At 45.4% G+C, this 25,869-nt stretch overlaps 1 protein-coding gene and 2 long non-coding RNA genes across 3 annotated transcripts in view; 1 reads left to right on the plus strand and 2 right to left on the minus strand.

The window, feature by feature from the left end:
• LOC140460408 (uncharacterized) overlaps positions 1 to 25,869 on the minus strand; it is a 180,089-nt gene that overhangs the window by 109,900 nt on the left and 44,320 nt on the right. The gene's annotated exons all lie outside the window — the stretch shown is intronic.
• Positions 6,295 to 23,926, plus strand: LOC140460394 (uncharacterized). Its single transcript, XM_072554920.1, has 3 exons — positions 6,295 to 6,415; positions 8,411 to 8,592; positions 19,847 to 23,926. Exon 3 carries the CDS (start codon positions 20,243 to 20,245, stop codon positions 21,164 to 21,166), a length of 924 nt encoding a protein of 307 aa, XP_072411021.1. The 5' UTR covers positions 6,295 to 6,415; positions 8,411 to 8,592; positions 19,847 to 20,242; the 3' UTR covers positions 21,167 to 23,926.
• The window catches only part of LOC140460403 (uncharacterized), a 29,432-nt gene continuing 9,995 nt past the window's right edge, over positions 6,433 to 25,869 (minus strand). Inside the window, exon 2 of the long non-coding RNA XR_011954067.1 lies at positions 6,433 to 6,570. This is a non-coding gene — a long non-coding RNA (uncharacterized lncRNA). The remainder of the gene's footprint in view (positions 6,571 to 25,869) is intronic.

Raw genomic sequence — 25,869 nt, forward strand, 5'->3', positions numbered from 1 at the left:
TGGGCAAGTGCTTGTGGAGATTGGAGTTGTTTCCCGCTGGTCTGCTCTGAACTGAATCCTAACACCTCTTCTCTGAAATGGGAATGAGCTGGTGAAGTTGAAACAATTCGAATTCGAATCCCTACAGTGTGGAAACAGGCCCTCCTGCTCAACAAGTCCTTATCAACCCTCCGAAGAGTAACCCACCCAGACCCGACATTTACTTCTGACAGATGCGCCTAACCTACCGACCTCTGGGCACTATGGGGCAGTTTAGCATGGTCAGTCCACCTAACCTGCACATCTGTCGACTGTGGAAGGAAACCAGAGCACCGCAGGAAACCCACGCAGACACGGGGAGATTGAACAAACTCCACACAAACAAGCCGCACACGGGTAGGATCGAATTCAGGTCCCGTTATGAGACAGCAGTGTTAACCACTGAGCCGCAAAGCCACATTATTTGCGGTCGTATTCATTCCCTGCAATAATTCCCCACTCCGGTTCAGACAGGAATGACAGGACGATCAGCATTTCGAAATCAGCATCACCACACAGACACAGTTCCCATGATGAGGACACATATCACCGATTGGGAATCATCTCGGAGAGATACAAGTGACAGAGAGTCACATGGAAATGATGGACTGAACGGCTTCAGGCTGCGGCGGAATGACGTCACGCGTTGATGCCGTCCCTCTCCCTGTCTCTGGGACAGAGCGGCTGAGGGAGAAACAATGGCTCATTTTCAACTTCATCTGGGACAGTTGGGGCTCAGATGTTCACTGCTGCTCGTTCGCAGCAAAGAAACTGACGCCAGTGTTAGGAAAGTCTTTCTGCAGGATTGCTGTGTGAAGACGAATTCTGAACACCAAGCAAGCTGAACACAAATACACTCATATGAATTTACCTGAGGGAACAGTTTCCGGTGTCCATTTCTCTCTCTCCCACCATCACAGCATCTTTCTGTTTCTTTGATTACAGACCTTTGTAATGTAGTTAAAACTTGCCAATTTCCTACGCATTAGTGTAACTGACGTCTCCCATCCCAAATGATTGCGAGAGAGCAGAAGAGCGAAGGGGCTCTGCCCTCCCCCAGAACAGTGTGCAAGTAGAAACAAAATGGTTTAATTATCCGCCAGTGGAGAGAGCCCAGTTACTGGGAACGGGACAAATAGCAGCGTCCTGGGCGCAGGGAGACGGAATGAGAAGCAAATGTTGTGGAATCTCTTTGCTGCTTGCGATTCTTGGAGCAACTCAAACGTATTTCACATTGAGCAAGTCTCAGCTGCTTCAGGGGAGGGCACTTGGAGTGTCTGGGGTCAGGGCACCATACACCTGGCTGGGCCTGCGGCTCGTTGGTCTAGCGGTATGATTCTCGCTTCGGGCCTCCAGGTGGGTGGACTTGTGAAAGACCCCGGGTTCAAATCCCGGACGAGCCTTCATTTCTTAAGTTGCCTTGTGCAGAAACACCGGCGCAATTTTCTCAAAAAGCCCACTTATGAAACGAGATCGTGCTGCCTGATGTCGGGATGGGGTCGAGCTCCAATGACAGCGAACATGGCAAAAGGAAACACTTGTTCAAAGTGAAAACAAGCATTGGACATAGTTCGCCCGCGCAGTCCGACTCTGAATGAATCCTCCAGCTGCATTATTGCTCAATTGTGAGCGTGAAATTTCAGGAAGCGGGGAAGTGAAGTGATTGCAGACAGCGCTGAACAGGTTGACGTTCATGGTGCCGTGTATGAGGATTGTCAGTAATGAAGGTAGATTGGAAAGTTGGGACAGTTCTCCTTGGAGAACAGTAGGTGGAAAGCTGCCTGATTGACAGTTTTCAAGTCATGAGGGTCTAGACACAGGAATAATATAGTGCAAATGCTCCCACGCCTGAAAGGATCGACAACGATTCAGCAGAGTTTTAAAATCACGAGGAAAAGAAGTAAAAGTGATATTAGGAAGAACGTTTTCGTACAGGGAGTGATCAGGGTCAGTAGGTGACGCAAACATCAAACAATTATGGTCCTGAACCCATAGGACAGACGGATGGGAGTGGAAGACAAGAAGAAAGAGAGACACAGAGTGAGCGAGAAAAGGGTGAAAAGTCAGAAAAAGAGAAGTTAAGGAAAAACATAGAGAGACTGAGGAAGGGATACAATTCCAGTGGGTCCCAGCTTTCTCTATGGTTTCATACACTCCTTCTCATCCATGAGAGACAAGCCCTTCTCCTAGAATCTACGTCAGTCTGGATGGTTCAGGGACGGTGTTTAGCACACTTGCTTTCATTTTTCACACCATAGAGTGTTGGAGTTGGGACGTCATGTTGAGGTTGTACAGGATGTTGATGAGGCCACTTTTAGTTTCTGTTCATTAATATGTAAATCCCAGAACTACTTTTAAGGTACATTCTCCAGAAAACTTCAGGTTTTATAAAAAGAGGTGACATCTCAGCTCACTCAATGCATTAAAGATGTGAGGTTTGAGTCTGTCTGTATCCCAATCTTGAGTTAGACTGGTTGTATTTTCAAAGTAGGGATTTATAAAATATGACATGGCTTCACTGCCTGCAGATTGCACACTTTTTGAGGAAAACTGAATGTATCTGCAAATATAATTCTGAAAATCCAAATTCACCCCATAGACTTGTATGTGCATAAGAGAGTGCGTGTTTGTATGCTTGGTAAAGTGTCATAATTTGGAGATGCCGGTGTTGGACTGGGGTGTACAAGGTTAAAAATCACACAACACCAGGTTATAGTCCAATAGGTTTAATTGGAAGCACTAGCTTTTGGAGCACTGTTCCATCATCAGGTGGTTATGGAGGACACAACTGTAAGGCACAGAATTTATAGCAAAAATTTACAGTGTGATGTAACTGAAATTGTACATAGAAAAATACCTTGATTGTTTGTTGAGTCTTTCATCTGTTCATAAACCATGATATTTTCACTTCTTTCATATGTAAATAGAGTCATAGAGATGTACAGCATGGAAACAGACCCTTCAGCCCAACCTGTCCATGCTGACCAGATATCCCAACCCAATCCACTCCCACCTGCCAGCACCCTGCCCATATCCTTCCAAACCCTTCCTGTTAATATACCCATGCAAATGCCTCTTAAATGTTCTCAGGTTAACTGTAACAATTGATGTTAGCTAACATCAATTGTTACAGTTAACCTGAAAATGTAACTTATGTAAATTTTAATAAGTTTTGAGATTTACATATGAGAAAAGTGAAACTATCATGGTATTCGAACAAATGAAAGAGTCAACAAACAATCAAGGTATTTTTCAATGTATAATTTCAGCTTCATCACACTGTAAACTTTTGTTCTAAATTCTGCGTCTTATAATTGTGTCCTCCACAACCACCTGATAAAGGAGCAGTGCTCCGAACGCTAATGCTTCCAATAAAACCTGTTGGACTATAACCTGGTGTTGTGTGATTTTTAACTTGGTAAAGGGTAAGTGTGATGGAGTGTAAGCCTGTGAAAGGCTGTATTTGTGTGTGTACCTGAGAGAGACCGTGTGGATAAAAGCGAGGGGTGGCATTTTGGTAAAACAAACAAGGGCAAGACTTGTACAGTAAATGGTAGGGCCCTGGGTCTTGTTGTAGAACAGAGAGACCTGTTTTTTTTGGGGGGGGGTGGAGGGGAAGTTTCAGGTACATAGGTCTTTGAAAGTTTCATCACCGGTAGACAGGGTAGTTAAGGTGGTGTTTAGCACACTTGCTTTAATTTTTCACACCATTGAGTGTTGGAGTTGGAACGTCATGTTGAGGTTGTACAGGATGTTGATGAGGCCACTTTTAGTGTACTGAGTACAGTCCTGGTCGCCCTGTTATAGGAAGAATACTATTGGAGAGGGATGGGAAAAGCTTTCCCAGGATGTTGCCAGGACTGAAGGGTTCAGGTTATAAGGAGGGGCTTGGACCTTTTTCACTGGAGCGTAGGAGGTTGAGGGTGACCTTGTAGAAATTTACAAAATCATGAAGGTTGTAGGTAAAGTGATTAGCAAATGTCTGTTCCTTAGTGAAGGAGAATTAAAAACTAGGGGACTTTTTTTAAGGTGAGAGGAGAGAGATTTTAAAAGGAACCTGAGGGATAACGTTTTTACACAGATGTTAGTTTGTGAGTGAACGAACTTCCAGAAGTGATAGACGCAGGTATAGTTACAACATTTAAAAAAACATTTGGATGGTGTAATGAAGGTGTAGGTGTGTAGTGTACCTTTTGACATAGAGGAAACGAGCAAGGACTGACTGAAAGCACAAAGTGTGCTGAACGATTTAAAAATGTAACGTTTGGTTGAAACAAATAGCTGGAGTTGTGTTGCCATGGAACAAAAACAAATTCCAATTCTGCCAATCAGTTTAAAGTATGCCCCTGATACCAAACTCCTATCGAACTTGAATTTTACAGTTTGGAATGACACCAAACCAATGAAATGATCTGATGTTTTGGGGTATAAAACCAGACATTTTGAACAGTTAGAGGGGAAACAGCAAAGACAACCAAGCAAGCTGTTAATAGCATTTTAAGTGTGGAACCACCAGCTCTTGTGGGAGGAGTGCATTCCTCAGAAACATTTTGGAGGAATACTGTATAACTGTGAGACTGAAAACAGTTTTCCCACTGAACGTTAAACAGATACTGAGAATGTAAAACGTCATAAAGTGTGTTCCTGGGAAATGGAGGAGAATTGAACTTGCCAACATGAACCAAACTTTGCAGAGAAAGGAAATTTTCTGGGACGGAAGAGGTTGATAGCAGTCAATAATTGTCAGATTATTTGATGAAGGTAACAGCTCATATGGGGTGATTACTGGGGATCCCAGAAGATTCGTATAGAACTTAAAAAATCTTTAATTAGGTTTGAAACATTGTTTTGTATTTTGATTGATAAGGTTTATCTAAAGGAAGAAATATGCTAACTTTAAAAAAATCAAGGTTAAGGAGGGACAGATTGATTGTATGATTGTTTGAGGACAGATAAAAAGACATTTATTGACATTGAGGTGGGAGTCGAGCTCAGAGTGATACAATTCTAAAATTTCACTCTGTGAATGAATGGAAAACTGCTTAAAGATTGGCTCCTGGTCTTATACTTCACCAATTTAGATTGCTGATTTGACAACTCTTGTAATCATAGAATCCCTACAGTGTGGGAGCAGGCCATTCGGCCCAGCGAGGCCACACTGACCCTCCGAAAAGCATCCTACCCAGACCCACCCCATAACACATCTCTGCATACCGTGGGGCAATTTAGCACGGACAATCCACCTTAACCTGCCCATAGGTGACACCGGCGTACATGCGCAGTGTTTGCTGACCATAGGTGGAAACTGGAGCACTGAAAGGAGGGCAAAGGAATGTGCAAATCCCACACAGACAGTCGCCAGACGGTGGGATCGAATCCGGGCCCTTGCAGTGTGAGGCAGCAGCGCTAACCACTGAGCCAGCGAAATGGCTGATCTTTAAAACATTGAGAAAAGCTAAAATGATATATTTAGAAACGTCAATAAAGTCTGAAAGCATATTCAATTGCTTTAAAAAAAACTGCAGACATCTTTCTGAAACTTGCAGTTAAACCACAGTTGAGAACAGGCTGTGAGGGAGGAATGACCTATTCCTAGTCTTGTGAAATTGGTTCAGAATAGGTAGAAATAGAGTCATGGAATTGCAGAGCACAGAAACAAACTTTTTGGTCCACGCCGATTACATATCCTAAATTAATCTAGTGATCTGTTTGCCAGTATTTGGCTCATATCTCTCACAACCCTTCCTTTTCATAAAGAGGCCTTTCCAGAACCCATCCAGAAGGCTTTTACATGTTGTAAATGTACCAGCCTTGACACACGGCCTCTGGCAGCTCATTCCATACACGTTCCACGCTCTGCGTGAAAATTTATCCCTTTTGTCCCTTTTAAACCTTTCCCCTCTCAGCCTAAGCCGATGCCACCTCTAGTTTTGGACTTCCTCTAACCTGGGGAAAAGACATACGAAATTGAGCAGCCAGACAAAATTCAAAAACAATAAAATGTTGAGTCTCAGGAAAACAAATTTGTGGCACCAGTCTTTTTTTTCTCTCCTATTAGCATTTAGACCGAAAATTTGTCGGTTACACCAACACCTCCACAGGACAAACTACGCATGCTTCTCGGTGTCAGCAAACACTGCGCATGTACGCCGGTGTCAGCAAAATATTGCGCATGCTCCTACCTGACAGCGGAAACAGTACGCGACATTCTTTTGATAGACCAATAGAAAGCGCCAGAAGACCGGAAGGAGTGTGGTCTTCCTGCCATTGGGAACGCCCCTATTCTCTGAATGCGGACATTGGACCATGAGTTTGTGAAGCTGTAGTTGCTGTTCTTCTCTCTCTGAATGAAGATTGAGCTTTACCTCAAACTGCAACTTTCCTCTGTCCAACATCTGTGAGTACAACACACTCTTTTCTCACTCCCTTTTCCATTTTATTTTTTCATTCTGGAGTTCAGTTCTTGACTTGCAGCAAAGTTGGTTCAGGTCTGTGTCTTAATTGGCAAACACATGGCAAATGCAGTGACACAGTGTGAAGTTATAGTCTTTCCTGTGAAATAAAAACAGAAAGGAGATGCATTGTTTAAATGGTGATATATTGGGATGTGGGACAAGTGAGAACTGCAGATGTTAGAGATCAGCGTCGAAATATGTGGCGCTGGAAAAGCACAACAGATCAGGCAGCATCCGTGGTGCAGGGCAGTCAATGTTTTAGGCAAAAACCATTCATCAGGAATGATGTGTGGACGTACAAAGGTGCCTCAGCTACCTTCTTCTCAGGCTTTCTATCCCAGTCAATGCCAGTTGTCAGACAGGTGCAGCAAGCAATGAGCAAGGCAAGTGGTCTGAGACAGCTATATTCCCAATTTTACAAGCCAGCGTTCTACCCAAAATATCTGATGGTATAAAAAACAGTCAACTGCTGTGTGGCACTTGTGTGGGTTGGAACAGAAAGTAAAGTCTCTTCCATTCAGGTGGAGGTGTCTCCACACATCCACTAACCCCAACTCCTCACACTGGGGCAGCACGGAGGCTCAGTGGTTAGTTCTGCTGCCTCACAGCACCAGGAACCAAGGTCTGATTCCGGCCTTGGATGACTGTGTGTGGAGTTTGAACAGTCTCCTCGTGTCTGCGTGGGTTTCCTCCGGGTGCTCTGGTTTCCTCACACAGTCCAATGATGTACAGGTAAGGTGAATTTGCCATGCAAAATTGCCCATGGTGTTAGGTGCATTAGTCAGAGGGAAATGGGTCTGGGTGGATTACTCTTCGGAGGGTCAGTGTGGACTTGTTGGGCCAACTTGTTTCCACACTGTAGGGAAAATAATCAAACTAATCATGTCCACCTACTGCTTAGATCGTGCAGTCATACATGCCAGGCCCCTTGTCACCCTGTCTACCTCAGGGTCTATGAGGAGATTAAAATTCCCTCCTACGATCGTGCTGTGCACCCCAAGACTCATTAATTTAGCAACTCCATCAGTTAGAAATGTAAAAGGGTACACATTGGGGGGGGGTGGGGAATATACATTCAGGACGCCATGCTCTTCTCCATGTAGTTGAGCTTTAAGAATGATGAACTGTCCAAGTTCGTCCTTAATTTTCTCAACTACCTGGAAAGGGAGGTTCCTTCTTATCAGTATAGCCACTCCTCTACTCTTAGAGCTAAAAGGAGAAGAATACCCTATCATAACTCCCCCACCACCCCACCCCACCTTGCCCACAGCTAACATCTTGGATCCTTCCAACTGAGGCTGTGCCCTAACCCCAGGCAATTCACAGATGAACAAAAAACACGTTATTTACATTCGGAGAGTTAAAAATGGATGCCCATTTCCCCCCTCTCTCCCCCCCACACACACACACCCCTTCTCCATACATCTTAACCACAGGTAAAGCCACCCCCAAACCAAAACCAAAAGGACAGCAGTTCAAACAAAAGTCCTCACATAATGCACAACTGACCGATATACTAAATAATTCTGGTTTTACATCAAGGCAGTACGGAGAAGCCGATAACCACAAAAAAAATGGAGAGAGAGAAAAGAAGGGACAGAAAGAACTGTACCATTGTCTGTATCGATGGCCCCATCCCGACCTGAGCCCTTGAATTCAGAGAATTCACAAAGTCCTTCGCCTTTTCTGCTGAATCAAAATGATATACTGTCCCCCCATGAGCAAAATGCAACACGGCCAGGAACCTCAAGGAACATTGTATGTTCAGATCCCTTAATTTTCTCTGAACTTCATCAAAAGCCCTTTCTCTTCATAATTCTGGCTCCTGAGAAGTCCTGAAAAGATATTATTCTTGAGCCTTTAATGCACAAAGCCTGTGGATCTCTTCCCAGTCTTCTTGCTGTTTCAATCACTAACTGTTTTTCTTTATAATGCAGGAGTCACACAAGGACCGTGCAGGGGCGTGGGTCCGGTCCTGACCTGCACATTGCAATCCGGTGGGCCCGCTCCAAACTCAACAGGCCCGACTCCAACTCCAGCCCCAAGAACATCAGGAACCACTTCTCCAGGATTCCAATGAGGTCTTTGCCTTCCTCATGTTCCGGAAGACCCACGAGCTGTAAGCTTTTTCTCCTAGTTTTATTTTCCAGGTCGTCCACTTGCTCCTGAAGGACCCAAACCTGGTCTTCCAGCGTTTGGATCCTTCCTCCTGAGACCTCCGCCACGGTCTCCGATGCCACGGTCCTCTCCTCTGCTGCCTATTCTCTTTGGGCCAACATTTGAATTTACTGCTCGTGCTTTTCCAGCATGGCAGATAGTGGTTCCACCGCTGCTTCAATCTTTTCTCAGAGTTTGCCAAACTCCAAGAGTAACTGCTGCTGCCCCATTAAATCCAAAGGGACTGCCCTGGGAGTTTGAGCAATGGCTCCAGGCACCCCCGGATGTAGTAGGGGAGTGCACTACCTGCTGCACTCCTTTTGGCCCCTTTCCTTCATTTGCTTTCATCCTGGTCTTAAAGCTGTCAAACCACAATTTTAGCAGCTCCAGAAGTTCACTAAGTTTATATTAGTATTTTTTTTCTCCTAAGGATAGTTAACGAAGGGGGCGGGGGCGGGGTAAAGGTCCACATTGCCATAGGATATGGCACAGAGTCCAACACAGCAGACCACTCAGACCACCGCCATCTTGGATCTCCAAGAAAATGGTTTTCAGACCAGTACAGAACAGCTACAGCATCATACAGCACAGATACAGACCCTTTAGTCCAACTAGTCCATGCTATGTTCTCAAATTAAACTGGTCCATTTGCCAGTGATTGGCCCATATCCCTCCGAACCTTTCCTATTTATGTACTTATCAAAATGTCTTTTAAACATTGTTACTGGACCTGCATCCACCACTTCCTCTGGGCATTGATTCCACACACAAACCACTTTCTTAAAAAAAAGTTTCTCCTCATATCTTTTTAAATCTTTCTCCTCTCCCCTTCAAAATTTGCTCCCTCATCTTGAAACCCCCACCCTAGGGAAAGGACACCTGCTGGTCACATCATCTATATCCCTCATGATCTTATAATCCTCTATAAAGTCACCTCTCAACCTCCTACACTCCAGTGAAAAACATCTCAACCTATCCACCCAGATGTAAGTATATTCCTATCCAGTTATGATCTGTTCAGTGCTGGTGCAGGATCGAAAAACCAAATGGTCTACCCCTGCTCCCAATTCAGTCACACTGTGTGAGACCATAAGACATGAGAACAGAAATTAGGCTGTTCAACGCATCGAGTCTGCTCCGCCATTCAATCATGGCTGATAAATTTCTCAAACTCATTCTCCTGCTTTCTCCGCATTACGTGGGTTTCCTCCGGGTGCTCTGGTTTCCTCCCACAATCCAAAAATGTGCAGGTTAGGTGAATTGGCTACGCTAAATTGCCCGTAGTGTTCGGTGAAGGGGTAAATGTAGGAGTATGGGTTTGGGTGGTATACGCTTCGGCGGGTCGGTGTGGACTTGTTGGGCCGAAGGGCCTGTTTCCACACTAAGTAATCTAATCTAATCTAAAAAAAACCTTTGATTCCCTTGATACTCAAGAAGCTATCTATCTCAGTGGCAATGAAGTTTATAGATTCAGCATTCTCTGGCTGAAGACATTTCTTCTTATCTCCACTCTGAAAAGTCTTCCCCTTACTCGAAGGCTGTGCCCTCACGTTCTCGTCTCTCCTACCAACGGAGACATCTTGTGAATGTCCACTCTGTCCTGGCTGTTCAGTATTCTGTCTGTTTCAATTAGATCCCCCCACCCCACCACCCCACCCCCCTACCCCCGAGTGTGGCCTGTTAATCAGCATGGACCAGACCCTTCAGGATGTGGTACAGAGGAATTAGGTTGAGCAAAGTGAGAATGGGGGAAGAGTCTGAGGGATGGAGATTTTCAGCTTTCTGGGAATGAGAGGAAAGAAAGTTTGATATAAATTAGAATTGATTAGATAGGCTGAAGGGCCAAGGATTGGCAGATGGAGTTTAATTTAGATGAGTATGAGATTTTGCGTTTTGGGAAGGCAAATCAGGGCAGGACTTATACACCCAGTTCTAAGGTCCTGGGGAGTGAAGCAGAATAAAACGACCTTGGAGAGCAGGTTCATAGTTCCTTGAAAGTGGAGTCACAAGTAGATCAGATAATGAAGGAGCTGTTTGGTATGCTTCCTCCATTGGTCAGTACATTGAGTTAGACCATGTTTTGGAATACCACACATAGTTCTGATCTCCCTGCTGCAGGAAAGATGTTGTGATACTTGAAAGAGTTCAGAAAGAATTTACAAGGCTGTTGCCAGAGTTGGAAGGTTTGATCTCCAGGGAAAGGCTGAATAGACTGGGTCTATTTTCCCTGGAGTGTTGGAGGCTGAGGGGTGACATTATAGAAGTTCATAAGGGGCTTGGATAGGATGCATAGCCAAGATCTTTTCCCAAGGATATGTGAGTCCAAAAGTATAGGGCATAGGTTTGAGATGAGAGGGGGAAGATTTAAAAATAACCTGAGGGGAAACTTCCTCACAAAGATGGTGATGTCTCTGTGGAATGAGCTGCCAAAGGAAGTGATGGAGGCTGGTACAATTACAACATATTAAAAGGCATCTGGATGGGTACATGAATAGGAAGAGTTTTGAGGGATATGGGCCAAATGCTGGCAAATGGGACTGGATTAATTTAGGATATCTGGTTGGCACCATTGATTGGGCCGAAGGGTCTGTTTCCATGCTGTGTGACTCTAATCGTCTTCAGTGAAAGTAGAAGTGTGGTTGTGAAGACTAGACGTCCAGAGTAGTTTTCAAAGATGTTTTGCCCTGACTGGGAGCAGAAGTTACAATGAAATCTTTCACTTGTGAGACAGCAACTGAGTGAGGGAGCACATCTGGAATTCTGGTGGTAAGTGGGAATTCATTGCACTGTGGGGATGACGTGCTTTCAGGTTTACTGGCAGTAAGTACAGTGTGCTGAGTGGAGAACCTAGTGAAGGGTTAGGTGGGTTTTTGTTTTAAACTGCTCATTTCATTCAGCCTTCAACATTGTATTTCCAACGCTGTGCATCAGAAGGACCGGTGAATCAGTAACTGGTATCGTTAGAAGCCTTACAATTTTCAGTACTGCAGGTATTGCATTGTTTCATCAGCATTGTAAAGGTTACTGGCAGCAGTGGGAGGTGTGGGCTGTATTCACTAGAAATATAGAAGGGGTAGAGCCTCCCACCCACCCTCCTCCTCTAACCTAATAATAAGATCCGTTGTGATAAGCAGGTAAGTGCTGCATTTTGCTTGTTTGTTTCTTTAGGTCTAGTTTTTAAAGTTTACCTTTTAAAGGGATGGCAGAGAAGGCAGTGCAATGTTTCTCTTGCAACATGTATGAGGTGAGGGAAGGCATTGGCGTCCCTCCTGATTACACTTGCAAGAAGTGCACCCATCTCCAGCTCCTCCAAGACCGTGTTAGGGAACTGGAACTGGAGTTGGATGAACTGCGGATCATTCGGGAGGCAGAGGTGGTCATAGATCAGAGCTTTAGGGAAGTAGTTACTCCGAAAGTTATAGAGAGATGGGTGACAGTGAGGGGGAGTGGGAGGAAGCAGCCAGTGCAGGGACCCCCTGCGGTAATTCCCCTCAAGAACAAGTATACTGTTTTGGATACTTGTGGGGAGGGATGACTTACCAGGGGTAAGCAACGAGGTTCAGGCCTCTGGCACGGAGCCTGTCCCCGTTGCTCAGAAGGGAAGAGTGGAGAAAGGTAGAGCGATAGTTATTGGGGACTCAATAGTGAGGGGCACAGATAGGCGGTTTTGCGGGGGCGACAGAGACTCACGATTGGTATGTTGCCTCCCAGGTGCAAGGGTACGTGATGTCTCTGATCATGTTTTCCGGGTCCTTAAGGGGGAGGGGGAGCAGCCCCAGATCGTGGTCCACATTGGCACCAACGACATAGGTAGGAAGAGGAGTGAGGATGTTAGGCAGGCTTTCAGGGAGCTAGGTTGGAAGCTCAGAGCTAGAACGAACAGAGTCGTTGTCTCTGGTTTGTTACCCGTGCCACGTGATAGAGAGTCGAGGAATAGGGAGAGAGAAGAGTTAAATGCATGGCTACAGGGATGGTGCAGGAGGGAGGGATTCCGGTTTCTGGACAACTGGGGTTCTTTCTGGGGAAGGTGGGACCTCTATAAACAGGATGGTCTACACCTGAACCCGAGGGGCACCAGTATCCTTGGGGGGAGGTTTGCTAATGCTCTTTGGGAGGGTTTAAACTAACTCTGCAGGGGCATGGGAACCTGGACTGTAGCTTTAGGGTACAGGACCTTGAGTGTAGGGAGGTTAGGAACATGGCATCGATCTCGAAGGAGGGTGCCTGTAAACAGGAAGGTGGCTTGAAGTGCGTATACTTCAATGCCAGAAGTATAAGAAATAAGGTAGGTGAGCTTGCAGCATGGGTTGGTACCTGGGACTTTGATGTTGTGGCCATTACAGAGACGTGGGTAGAACAGGGACAGGAATGGCTGTTGCAGGTTCCAGGGTTTAAATGTTTTAGTAGGGTCAGAGATGGGGGTAAAAGAAGGATAGTATTACAGCAGTAGAAAGGGTGATGGAGGAAGACTTGCCATCTGAGGTAGTTTGGGCGGAGGTTAGAAATAGGAAAGTTGAGGTCACCCTGTTAGGAGTTTTCTACAGGCCTCCTAATAGTCCGAGAGAAGTAGAGGAAAGTATTGTGAGGATGATTCAGGAGAAGAGTGAAAGTAGCAGGGTGGTTGTTATGGGGGACTTTAACTTCCCAGATATTGACTGGGAAAGCTATAGCTTGAGTTCGTTAGATGGGTCGGTGTTTGTCCAATGTGTGCAGGAGGGTTTCCTGACACAATATGTCGACAGGCCAACAAGAGGTGAGGCTATACTGGATTTGGTTCTAGGTAAGAACCAGCCAGGTGTTAGACTTGGAGGTAGGTGAGCACTTCGGGGACAGTGACCACAACTCGGTGACTTTTACTCTAGTGATGGAGAGGGATAAGTGTGCACTGCAGGGCAACAGTTATAGCTGGGGCCAGAGAAATTATGATGCGGTGAGGCATGACTTAGGATGCGTGGATTGGAAAAATAGACTTCAAGGGAAGAACACAAATGATATGTGGAGATTGTTCAAGGAACAGCTAATGGGTGTCCTTGATAAGTATGTACCTGTCAGGCAGGGAGTAAAGGGTCTTGTGAGGGAGCCGTGGTTTAATAAGGAATTGGAATCCCTTGTGAAAGGGAAGAGGGCGGCCTATGTAAAGATAAGGCGTGAAGGTTCGGTTGGGGCGATTGAGAGTTAAGGTAGCCAGGAAGGATCTAAAGAGAGAGCTAAGAGCAGCAAGAAGGGGACATAAAAAGTCCTTAGTTGGTAGGATTAGGGAAAACCCAAAGGCTTTCTATAGGTATGTCAGGAATAAAAGGATGACTAGTTTAGGTATCGGTCCAGTCAAGGATAGTAGTGGGAAGTTGTGCGTGGAGGCGGAGGAGATTGGTGAGACACTAAATCAATACTTTTCGTCAGTATTCACTCAGGAACAGGACACTGTTGCTGATGTGAATATTGAGTCACAAGTGATTAGAATGGATGGCCTTGAGGTACGTAGGGAAGAGGTCTGGGGAATACTGGAAAGGATGAAAATAGATAAGTCCCCTGGGCCTGATGGCATTTATCCTAGGATCCTCTGGGAAGCTAGGGAGGAGATAGCGGAGCCATTGGCCTTGATTTTTATGTCGTCGTTGTCTACGGGAATAGTGCCAGAAGACTGGAGGATCGCGAATGTGGTCCCCTTGTTCAAGAAGGGGAGCAGGGATAGCCCGAGTAACTATAGGCCAGTGAGTCTCACTTCTGTTGTGGGAAAAGTCTTAGAGAGAATTGTAAGGGATAGGATTTATGAACATCTGGATAGGAATAATGTGATCAAGGATAGTCAGCATGGTTTTGTGAAGGGCAGGTCGTGCCTCACAAACCTTATTGAGTTCTTTGAGAAGGTGACCAAGGAAGTGGACGAGGGTAAAGCAGTAGATGTGGTGTATATGAATTTTAGCAAGGTGTTCGATAAGATACCCCATGGCAGGCTAATGCAAAAACTACACAGGTATGGCATTGAGGGTGCATTAGAGGTTTGGATTAGGAATTGGCTGGAAGGAGACAGAGGGTAGTAGTTGATGGTATAGGTTCATCTTGGAGCGCAGTTACTGGCGGTGTTCCACAAGCATCTGTTTTGGGACCGTTGCTGTTTGTCATTTTTATAAGTGACCTGGAGGAGGGGCTTGAAGGCTGGGTGAGCAAGTTTGCGGATGACACAAAAGTCGGTGGAGTTGTGGACAGCGAAGAAGGATGTGGCAGGTTACAACAGGATATAGATAAGTTACAGAGCTGGGCAGAAAGGTGGCAAATGGAATTCAACGTAGCTAAGTGTGAAGTCATTCACTTTGGTAGGAGTAACAAGAAGATGGATTACTGGGCTAACGGTAGACTACTTGGTAGTGTGGATGAGCAGAGGAATCTTGGTGTCCATGTACACAGATCTTTGAAAGTTGCCACCCAGGTAAATAGTGCTGTGAAGAAGGCATATGGTGTACTGGGCTTTATTGATAGAGGAATTGAGTTCCGGAGTCCTGAAGTCATGTTGCAGTTGTATAAGACTCTGGTGCGGCCTCATCTGGAGTATTGTGTGCAGTTTTGGTCGCCATACTATAGGAAGGATGTGGAGGCATTGGAACGAGTGCAGAGGAGGTTTACCAGGATGTTGCCTGGCATGGTAGGAAGATCGTATGAGGAAAGGCTGAGGCACTTGGGGCTTTTATCGTTGGAGAAAAGAAGGTTTAGGGGAGATTTGATAGAGGTGTACAAGATGATTAGGGGTTTAGATAGGGTTGACAGTGAGAACCTTTTTCCGCTAATGAAGTCAGCTGTTACTAGGGGACACAGCTTTAAATTAAGGGGTGGTAGGTATAGGACAGATGTTAGGGGTAGATTTTTTACTCAGCGGGTTGTGAGTTCATGGAATGCTCTGCCAGTAGCAGTGGTGGACTCTCCCTCTTTATGGTCATTTAAGCGGGCATTGGACAAGCATATGGAGGTTATTGGGCTAGTGTAGGTTAGGTAGGCTTCAGTCGGCGCAACATCGAGGGCCGAAGGGCCTGTACTGCGCTGTATTTTTCTATGTTCTATGTTCTAAATGATTAAGCAGTGACAGAACACATATACGAGAGGGCAGGGTGGGACTTGTCTTTCGATTTGCAGAAAGTGGGAGGTTCTGGGAGCTGTCATCCTGAGTGCACTCAACCTTGGTAAATCATTGAAGCCCTACAGTGTGGAATCAGGCCATTCAGCCAATAAAGGCAACGCTGACCCCTCTGAAGACCATGCCACCCAGACCCACCCCCACCCCACCTATCCTGTCCTGTCCTGTCATTTCTGCTGGTGAATTAGACTAGGACTAGGGGATATGGCCTCAGGATTAGGGAGAGTAGATGGAGGACAGAGATGAGCAAGAACTGCTTTCCCTGGAATGTGGTGAATCTATGGAATTCTCTGCCCAAGGAAGCAGTAGCAGCAGCTTTATTCAGTATATTGAGGATACAGTTGGCTGGGTTATTGCATTATAGGGAATTAAAGGGTAGTTGGGACAATGCAGATAGGAGGAGCTGAGATGATGACCTTAATGAATGGCAGAGCAGGCTGGATGGGCCAAATGGCCGCCTCCTGCTTCTATTACTGTGAAACTATAACTGTGCATTTCCCTTGGCTAACCCACCTAACCTGCACATCCCTGGACACAATGGGCAATTTAGCATGGCCAATCCAAATCAAGGCCGGTGAGCAGTGTGGTGATGTGGAAAATGAACGTTAGAGAACGATAAAAAGAGACAAGGAGGATAAACGTACCAGCAATCAAAGCTGGAGTCCAAAGATCACAAAAAAAAGTAAAAGCTGAATGTGTGCTGCATTGTAACGAAAGTGAATGAATTGGCTGCACACATTGAAGAGAATAATTATGGTCTGAGACTCCTTACAGAGAAGTTTAATGGGAAGCTCGGTAAAGGTAGATGGTTGGCATTGCTAATCAAAGCACTGATCACAGGGTAGTCTGGTGTCAGCTCGGATTTCAGGTCCTGATTTCTCTGTCCTCTGTTGATCTCCCTGTTCCCACAGAGTAAGGTGTCGTATGTCCTCAGCTCTGCTGGGTTTTTGCTGAAGCTTTGACCCCCCTTTTCCACCTTCCAGAACAATAAAACATTCAGTCACTCAAGGCCCAACCCACATTGCCCCAGCCTGTCAACCACCCAGACAGAGAGACTCATCGTAGTGGGGAATAAACAAGAAAAATGAAACAAAATTAGAAATAAATAGGTGAGTGTGTTTAATGTTTGTTCATTGGGAAGTCAGACAGAAATAAGGGTCTCCCAGGATTCTTATGGTACCCAACTTGAGGAATTCTCTCTCCCTTACATCTAACTATTAGTACCCAACTCTGATTTATAACAACACTTACAGAAATAAAGCATTTGTGATCAAAATAGACATAGAGACAAACAGCATAGACATAGACATTTGCTTTCTCCCAAACACGCACACATGCATATAAGTGTATAGGGTGAATTTGTATTTGCAGAATTATATTTATAGATACATTGAACATTACAGCGCAGTGCAGACCCTTTAGCCCTCAATGTTGCACCGAACTGTGGAACCAATCTGAAGCTCATCTAACCAACACTATTCCATTCTCGTCCATATGCCTATCCAATGACCATTTAAATGCCCTTAAAAGTTGGCGAATCTACTACTGTAGCAGGCAGTACATTCCACACCTCTTCTACTACGGAGTAAAGAAACTACCTCTGACCATCTGTCCTATATCTATCACCCCTCAATTTAAAGTTATATCCCCTCATGCCAGCCATTGCCATCCAAGGAAAAAGGCATTCACTGTCCAACCAATCTAACATCCCAGTAACTCTCCTCTGAACCTTTCCCAAAGCTTCCACATCCTTTCTATAATGCGGTGACCAGAACTGTACGCAATGCTCCAAATCTGGCCGCACCAGAGTTTTGTACAGCTGCAGCATGATCTCATGGTTCTGAAACTCAATCCCTCTACCAACAAAAGCTAACACACCGTATGCCTTCTTAACAGCCCTATCAACCTGGGTAACTTTCAAGGATCTCCGTACTTGGACACCAAGATCCCTCTGCTCATCTAGATTACCAAGAATCTTACCATTCGCCTAGTACTCTGCATTCCTGTTGTTCTTTCCAAAGTGAATCACCTCACACTTTTCCACATTAAACTCCATTTTCCACCTCTCAGCCCAGCCCTGCAGCTTATCTATGTCCCTCTGTAACTGACAACATCCTTAGTCAGTATCCACAACTCTACCGACTTTAGTGTCATCCGTGAATTTACAAACCCACCTTCTGTGCCCTCATCCAGGTCATTAATAAAATGACGAAGAGCAGTGGACCCAAAACAGATCCTTGTGGTACCTCACTAGTAACTGAACTCCAGGATGAATATTTCCCATCAACCACCACCCTCTTGTCTTCTTTCAGCTAGCCAATTTCTGATCCAAACTTTGCGCATTTTTTTGAATAAAATCAATCTGCTGGCAGTCAATGCATGCATATAATATTTTGTAAACTTCACTTTGGAAACAGAACATGTCAGATTCAAAATTGGGATACAGACTGAGTGTGACCTCATACCTTTAATGCATTGTCTGAGCTGAGGTGTCAACTTTTGTTACAAACCTTAAGTTATCTCGAGAAGGTGATTTGTAAGAAGTTCTGAGATTTACATATTAATGATACCTACAACCCATTCTAAAAGATTAAAGACTGATGGTTTGCCACGTCTGTATGTTTAGTTTCTCACTGGTGTTGGTGTCAATGCCTTGACCCCTTGTCTGGTTGTTTCTAAAGACGCTGTATTGCAGGTTTATCCTGAATTTATACAGTTTTTCTTTGCTTCCCAAAATCAGATCTGCTCCCACTGAGCAGTATCCCAATGTCGTGAAAGATGTTAACTTTCAGGTAGAGTTATTCAAAAGAGATGTTTTTACTTTTTTGGCCCTGTAAGATCCTGAATTAGCATCCTTCAGGAAAATTAGAGTGGAGTGAGAATGGATAGAGGGAGAGACATTGGTATGGTGCTTTCAATTTTGTGGAATAACAAAAGAAAAGATTGTTCTGCAGAAAAAGAATTGCTTGTTCTGAATTTCTACCCTGGACTGATGTTAAAGTGGAGATTTGAGACCGCCCAGGGAATCCCTTGTGGACTCAGACCTGTAAAGCCTCCCTCTTGATTCGTCCTGGAAATCGTACTGTTTGGAAGTCTGGAATAAAGATAACCTTGCACAGCTCACATGTCAGATACAGTTCTTTTATAAAACGGCTTCGTAGTAAGGAGGGCAAACGTTCATCATAAAATGGCTTCCCGACACATTGTGCAAGAATCTCTTCAATATTCGACCTCGAATAATTTATAAGCTAGGAGCTGACTCTTGCTTTTTAAGCACTAAACCATTCTGTACCTGAGGCAGAGATGTTACCGTAAGGTTGCATTTACACTGATTCAATCTTCGAATGAAACATGCCTACGTTTCAAGTTTGTGATTCAAATTCAAATAAGACATAGGATCTAATTAGTTAGAATTGACAGTGGGGCAGTCTGTAAAAACAGCAAGTAAATTAAAGCTTTATCAGTATTTCCTTTTACAGAGTTTGCATTTCAGAACCAGAATTGGCTTCTCAAAATGCAAGTAAATTCAATCCATACCAGCTAAGCACTAAGAGTAAATTTTCTGCTGGATTCAACAGCCTCAGCACTAAAATGGTGTCTCTCTCTAGTGTCCTTTTGAACTCTCAAGTCAGGGTTTTGTAACAGCAAAGATTTATTTTCTCGTGACTGCCCTGCTTGCAAGGGGTATACAAATCCATTATAATTGACAGCAACTGACTGTTAATTACAAAGTTTTTGATAGTACCGAGTTTTGTTTCAGGGTCAGAATCAAACACTGTCATTAATTTCACAAGGGAACGGTAGTGAATGTTATCTCTTGCTGTCCTGTTCATACAGATTCACCGATGCTAAGGCAAACGTTCTTAATTGTCTTACAGCATCCTGTTATCACTTGGTAAGCCCAGGTGTCCCTCTCTTTTACATTCTTTAAGATGCCCCCCTTTTCTGAGCCTGCTGTCTGTCTATTTTCTGGTGTAATAAGTGTGTTCTATAATTCAGCATTACATTTAGTCTAAATGTTTTAAGGACAAGTTTTAAGGCTATAGACCTTCTCAGTGACAATGATGACTTTTGTAATCTCTTTTTACAGAGTATTTGATCTGAAAACTGAAGTTTAAAAATCAACAGATGAAGGGCTTATGCCCAAACCGCCGACTCTCCTCCTCAGATGCTGCCTGACCTGGGGTGCTTTTCCGCACTTTTTGACTCTGACTCTCCAGCGTCTGCTGTCCTCAATTTCAAGTCAATGTTTGACAGTCATTCAGTCCATTGGGACTGGAACGAGTTTTGACTAAGATTCTGTGAGAAGGAGCAAAGTTTTTCAGTCCCTGTTTCAGTACGTTTTCAGCATCAGTGGGACTGAATGAGAGACCCTACAGTTACAGCGTACTGAGTGTGGAACCTAAAACAGTTATCCAGCCTGGAAAGAGGAATTCACGGCAGGGAGGGACTGTACACGTGTTTGTGTGCCGCTGAAGCTTCAACCATGGAGAAACCCGAGGAATCCCACCCCGTGGAGAAACCTTGGAAGTGTGGTGACTGTGGGAAAGGCTTCCATGTCCCATCTGTCCTGGAGGCTCATCAGCGCAGTCACACTGGGGTCAGGCCATTCTCCTGCCCAGAGTGCGGAAAGGGGTTCAGCAGTTCCTCCACCCTGCTGAGGCACAGAAGGGTCCACACAGGGGAGAGGCCCTTCAGCTGCCCTGAGTGCAGGAAGGCTTTCAGCAATTCCTCTGACCTACTGAAGCACCAGCGGGTCCACACCGGGGAGAGGCCATTCTCCTGTTCAGAGTGTGGGAAGGGGTTCAGCAGTTCCTCCACCTTGCTGACCCACCGGCGGGTCCACACAGGGGAGAAGCCCTTCAGCTGCCCTAAGTGTGGGAAGGCCTTCACCCAGGCCTTTTCCCTGCTGAGGCACCAGAGTGTCCACACAGGGGAGAGGCCATTCACTTGCCCAGAGTGCGGGAAGGGGTTCAGTGATTCCTCTGCCCTGCTGACCCACCGGCGGGTCCACACAGGGGAGAGGCCTTTCAGCTGCCCTGAGTGTGGGAAGGCCTTCACCCATGCCTCCAACCTGCTGACCCACCGGTGGGTCCATACCAGGGACAGGCCATTCAGTTGCCCCGAGTGTGGGAAGGCCTTCAGCAATTTCTCCCACGTGCTGATCCACCGGCGGGTCCACACCGGGGAGAGGCCATTCGCTTGTCCTGAGTGCGGAAAGGCCTTCAGCAATTCCTCTGACTTACTGAAGCACCAGCGAGTCCACACTGGGGAGAGGCCCTTCAGCTGCCCTGAGTGTGGGAAGGCCTTCACCCAGGCCTGCAACTTGCAGAGACACCAGCGGGGGCACCAGTGCTCCCAACAGTCGGATTCTGCCAGTGAGGCTGCTGTGGGTCACCCCCAGGACTGAACCTCCTGCCCAGTCTGACAGTGGGAGAGTTGGTGGGCTTGTTTTGTTTTCTGCTGGACTGCACCCACTCCCACGGTGGCTCAGTGGTCAGTAGCATTGCCTCACAGTGCCAGGGACCCGGCTTTGATTCCACTATTGGGGCAACTATCTGTGTGGAGTTTGCACATTCTCCTTCTGTGCCTGCGTGGGTTTTCTCGGTGTTCCAGTTTCCTCCCACAGTCCAAAGGTGTGCAGGTAGGGTGGATTGGTGAAGTTAAATTGTCCCAGTGTACAGGGATGTGTAGGTGTGGTGCATTAGTCGGGGGAAATGTCGAGTCATAGGGTAGGGAAATGGGTCTGGGTGGGTTACTCTTCAGAGGGTCAGTTTGAACTTGTTGGGCTGAAGGACCTGTGTCCACACTGTAGGGATTCTGTGATTCTATGAACTTTGCTCCATTGGGTGCTACTGCTCGTTGAGCCCAGGACTGCACATTCCCACTGAAACAATCTGCACAAACCTAAGCCTGTTAGGCCATTCAGCCCATCGAGTCTGCTCTGCCATTCGTTCGAGACAAAAACAAACTGCAGATGCTGGAATCCAAAGTAGGCAAGCAGGAGGCTGGGAGAACACAGCAAGCCAGGCAGCACCAGCAGTAAAGTCAGTGTTTCAGGTATTAACCCAATTCATTGACTTCTCCACCAGAAATGATTTACCAGGATGTTGCCGAGTGTTTGGGCTACAGGGAGAGGTTGAATAGATTGGGGCTGTTTTCCCTGGAATGTCAGAGGTTGAGGGGTGACCTTATATGGGTTTATAAAATCATGAGGCATATGGATAGAGCAAATAACAAGGTCATTTCCCTGGAGGTTGGGCAGTCCAGAACCAGAGGGTTTATGGTGAGAGGGGAAAGATTTAAGTGGGACCTAAAGGGCAACCTTTTCATACAGAGGGTGACACATGGATGGAATGAGCTGCCAGAAGAAGTGGTGGAGACTGGTACAATGACAGCCTTTAAATAGCATCTGGATGGGGACATGAATAGGAATGGTTGAGAGGGATATAGGCCAAGTGCTGGAAACCGACCCTTTGGTCCAACCCATTCATGCTGACCAGATATCCTCAATTAATCTAGTCCCATTTGCCAGCACCCCTCTCAACTCTTCCTGTTCATACACCCATCCAGGTGCCTTTGGATTAGATTCCCTACAGCGTGGAAACAGGCCCTTCGGCCCAACAAGTCCTCACCGACCCTCCGAAGAGTAACCCACCCTAACACAACTGGCAACTTAGCATGGACCTCAAGGGACAAGTTTTCACACAGAGGGTGGTGCATGTACAGATTGAGCTGCCAGGGGAAGTGGTGGAGGCTGGTACAATTATAACATTTAAAAAGCATCTGGATGGATATATGAGCTAAATGCTGACAAATGGGAGTAGATTAAATGTTGGATGTCTGGTGAGGATGGAGGAGTTGTACCGAAGGTTCGGTTTCAGTGCTCTACATCTCTACGACCAGGCCTCTCGGGTTCACACACAAAGAATCTGTCAGTAACGTTGGGTTTCAGAGTTCGGTTGAAGCAATGTGGTATCTTTTATAGAGACTTCGAGTCAAAAGAGATGCACAGCAGGGAAACAGACCCTTCAGTCCAACTCGTCCACGCTGACTGCATATCCCAAATTAATCTCATCCCATTTGCCAGCACTAGTCCGTATCCCTCTAAACTCTTCATATTCATGTTCCAATCCAGATGCCTTTTAAATGTTGAAATTGTACCATCCGCCACCACTTCCTCTGGCAGCTCATTCCATACATACACCACTCTCTCCGTGAAAAGGTCTCCCCTCAGGTCCCTTTTAAATCTTTCCCCCCCCATCCTAAACCTCTAGTTTTGGATTCCCCATCCTGGGGAAAAGATTTTGACTATTTACCCTATCTGTGGCCCTCAATTTTATTCATATCTACCAGGTCACTCCTCAGCCTCCGATGTTCCAGGGAAAAATACCTGCAACTTATTCAATCTCTCCCTGTAACTCAAACCCTCCAACCTCAGAACCATCCATTGAAATCTTTTCTGAACCCTTTCAAGTTTCACTACATCCTTCCTGGAGACACAATTTGCAGGTGTTCAGTGTTATGGACCAGGCCGGATCCCCTCAAAACATTCTGGGAAGGTAGCCCAGACCCTAACTTTTTTTAGTTGTTTTAGGCAGAGGTATCTCAGGAGTGATGTAACTGGTCAAATCACTTGGCTTCCAGGTAAACAATTTATTTACACACCGCCGAATGAAACCTTTGTGACCACTCCATTGACCTGTGTTGCCACCTTCAGGGTCCAATCGACTGAACACCCAGATCTCTAACTCCCCCTCGCGAGAGCCAAGAGTCCTCAGTTCTACTGAGAGGGGGAAATTGGATGTCAGTCATCTCTGTATGAGAGAATGTATCATTTAAATAAAACTGGGAAGGGCATTCCTGGCAGAAGATTCAACAGAAGGTGGCACAGAGTATTCCAAGAGACACGTAACCTGGATGTAATCTGAGAGACTAAATTCCATTTTTTGTTACAAGAGGGAATCATATTTATTGGATCAGCATATCACGTGAATCTTGTTTTATTCCGGAACACTCAGTAGTTAGAAGGGATTTATTTGGTTTGTTAATAGTTTATTTCATCTGTTCACCGTTACTGTTGGATAAATAAATGGATTTTTGTTGATTTTAAAGTGTCAGGGATTTATTTTTAAACATTAGAGCAGGTTACACCACTTTTCACATTAATTTTACAGATTATAGGGCGATGCACTTCTCTTTGGGTGTTTCGGTTTGAGATCTCTGGTGGGGTGGGAGTTGGTGTCAGCTTTCCCTTTCTAACAGTATTGACGTGATGTCATGCTGAATGCAGTGGAGTCAATATTAATCCCAGCCTCTTGCTCTGGTTGTGGGTGAATCGCCTTAATTTGGTCACTGACTCAGAAACAACACACAGAACCAACTGCTGAAACAATGATTCACACTTCATTGCACGTAGCAACCAAAACTAAAAACCCTCAAGTCAGCAAGTTCAGTCTCACCGCTGCCACCTGATTGCTGGCAGAATTTAACCGAGTTTCCATCGACAGTGCCCATCTCTGGAAGGGTCAAGGGGTTTGACAATATATTGTTCTTCTAATACTGCTGCTGCATCGTTCTGGAGCGAGAACGTAGAACAATACAGCACAGTTCAGACCCTTCAGCCCTCGATGTTGTACCAGCCTTTTATCCAACTTGAAGATGAGACTAGCCAGCACACCCCTCAATTTACTGCCATCCATGTGCTTGTTCAGCAGTCGCTTAAATGTCCTTAAATGTATCTGACTCTCATTCCAACCCTGGAAGTGCATTCCATGCACTCACCATTCAGAGTAAAAAACCTACATCTCCCCTTAACCTTCTTCCAATTACCTTAAAATTATGCCCTGTCATTTCTGACCTGGGGAAAAAGTCTCTAGCTATTTGTTCTATCTATGCCTCTCAACATATAGTAAACCTCTATAAAGTCACCTCTCTTCCTTCTTCGCTCCAATGAGAAAGGCCCTAGCTCCCCCAACCTAAGACATGCCCTCCATTCCAGGCAGCATCGAGGTAAATCTCCTCTGTACCCTCTCTCAGCTTACACAGCTTCCTGTTGTGGGTCTGTTCGCCGAGCTGGGAATTTGTGTTGCAGACATTCCGTCCCCTGTCTCGGTGACATACTCAGTGCTTGGCAGCCTCCTGTGAAGCGCTTCTGTGATGTTTCCTCTGGCATTTTCCCTACACATCTTCCCTAAAATTAGGTGAATAAAAGTGAACACAATATTCCAAGTGTGATCTAACCAGTACTCCATACAGCTGCAGCATAACCTTGCAGCTCTTAAGCTCAAACTCCCTGCTAATGAAAGCCAACACACCGTACACCTTCGTAACAACCTTATCAACCTGGGTGGCAACTTTGAGCGATCTATGGACTTGGACTCCAAGATCCCTCTGTTCCACCACATGGTCAAGAATCCTGCCTTTAACCCCATAGGTTGAACAAACAGAGGAGTTTGGTGAAATGAGAATCATTAGATAAATGCTATTGAGCGAACTGATGGTGCTATGGGCTGGCAAATCTCTGGGTACAGGTGGATTTCATCATAGAATTTCAAAAGGTGGCTAATGAGTTCATATTTGCATTAATGTTAATTTTCCAAGATTTATTAGATTCAGGCAAGTTTTCCTCAGACTGGAGAGTAACATATTTAATACTTCTGTTCTCAAAGGGAAAGATGTGGTCCCTTGGGTCTATGGCAATTAAGCATTTGTTTTTGAATCAATTAAGGAGATTATAACCACCATGTCAAAAAGCTCATGGTAATTGAAAAGAATCAGCATGCTAATATGAAAACGAAATGTTGTTTCACCAATTTATTCATAGAATTCCAAGAGTGTGGAAAGAGACCACTTGGCCGATCAAGTCCTGCACCAACCCTCAAGTGCATCCCACCCAGATCCAGACCGCCACTCTACTCCCGTAACCCTGCATTTAGCATGGCTAACTCACCTAGCTTGTACATCCAAGGACATTACGCAATCCAGCATGGCTAATCCACCCAACCTACACATCTTTGGACTGTGGAGCTCCCAGTGGAAACTCACAAAGACATAGACCGAACAAGCAAACTCCAAACAGATAGTCGACTCAAGGCTGAAATCAAATAGGTA

Source organism: Chiloscyllium punctatum, chromosome 36 (genome assembly GCF_047496795.1).
Source record: "Chiloscyllium punctatum isolate Juve2018m chromosome 36, sChiPun1.3, whole genome shotgun sequence".
NCBI classification, from domain to species: Eukaryota; Metazoa; Chordata; class Chondrichthyes; order Orectolobiformes; family Hemiscylliidae; genus Chiloscyllium; species Chiloscyllium punctatum.

What these genes read in the sequence shown, in the direction of transcription:
- LOC140460394 (XM_072554920.1), top strand. Translation starts at nt 20,243, where the DNA reads ATGGAGAAACCCGAGGAATCCCACCCCGTGGAGAAACCTTGGAAGTGT.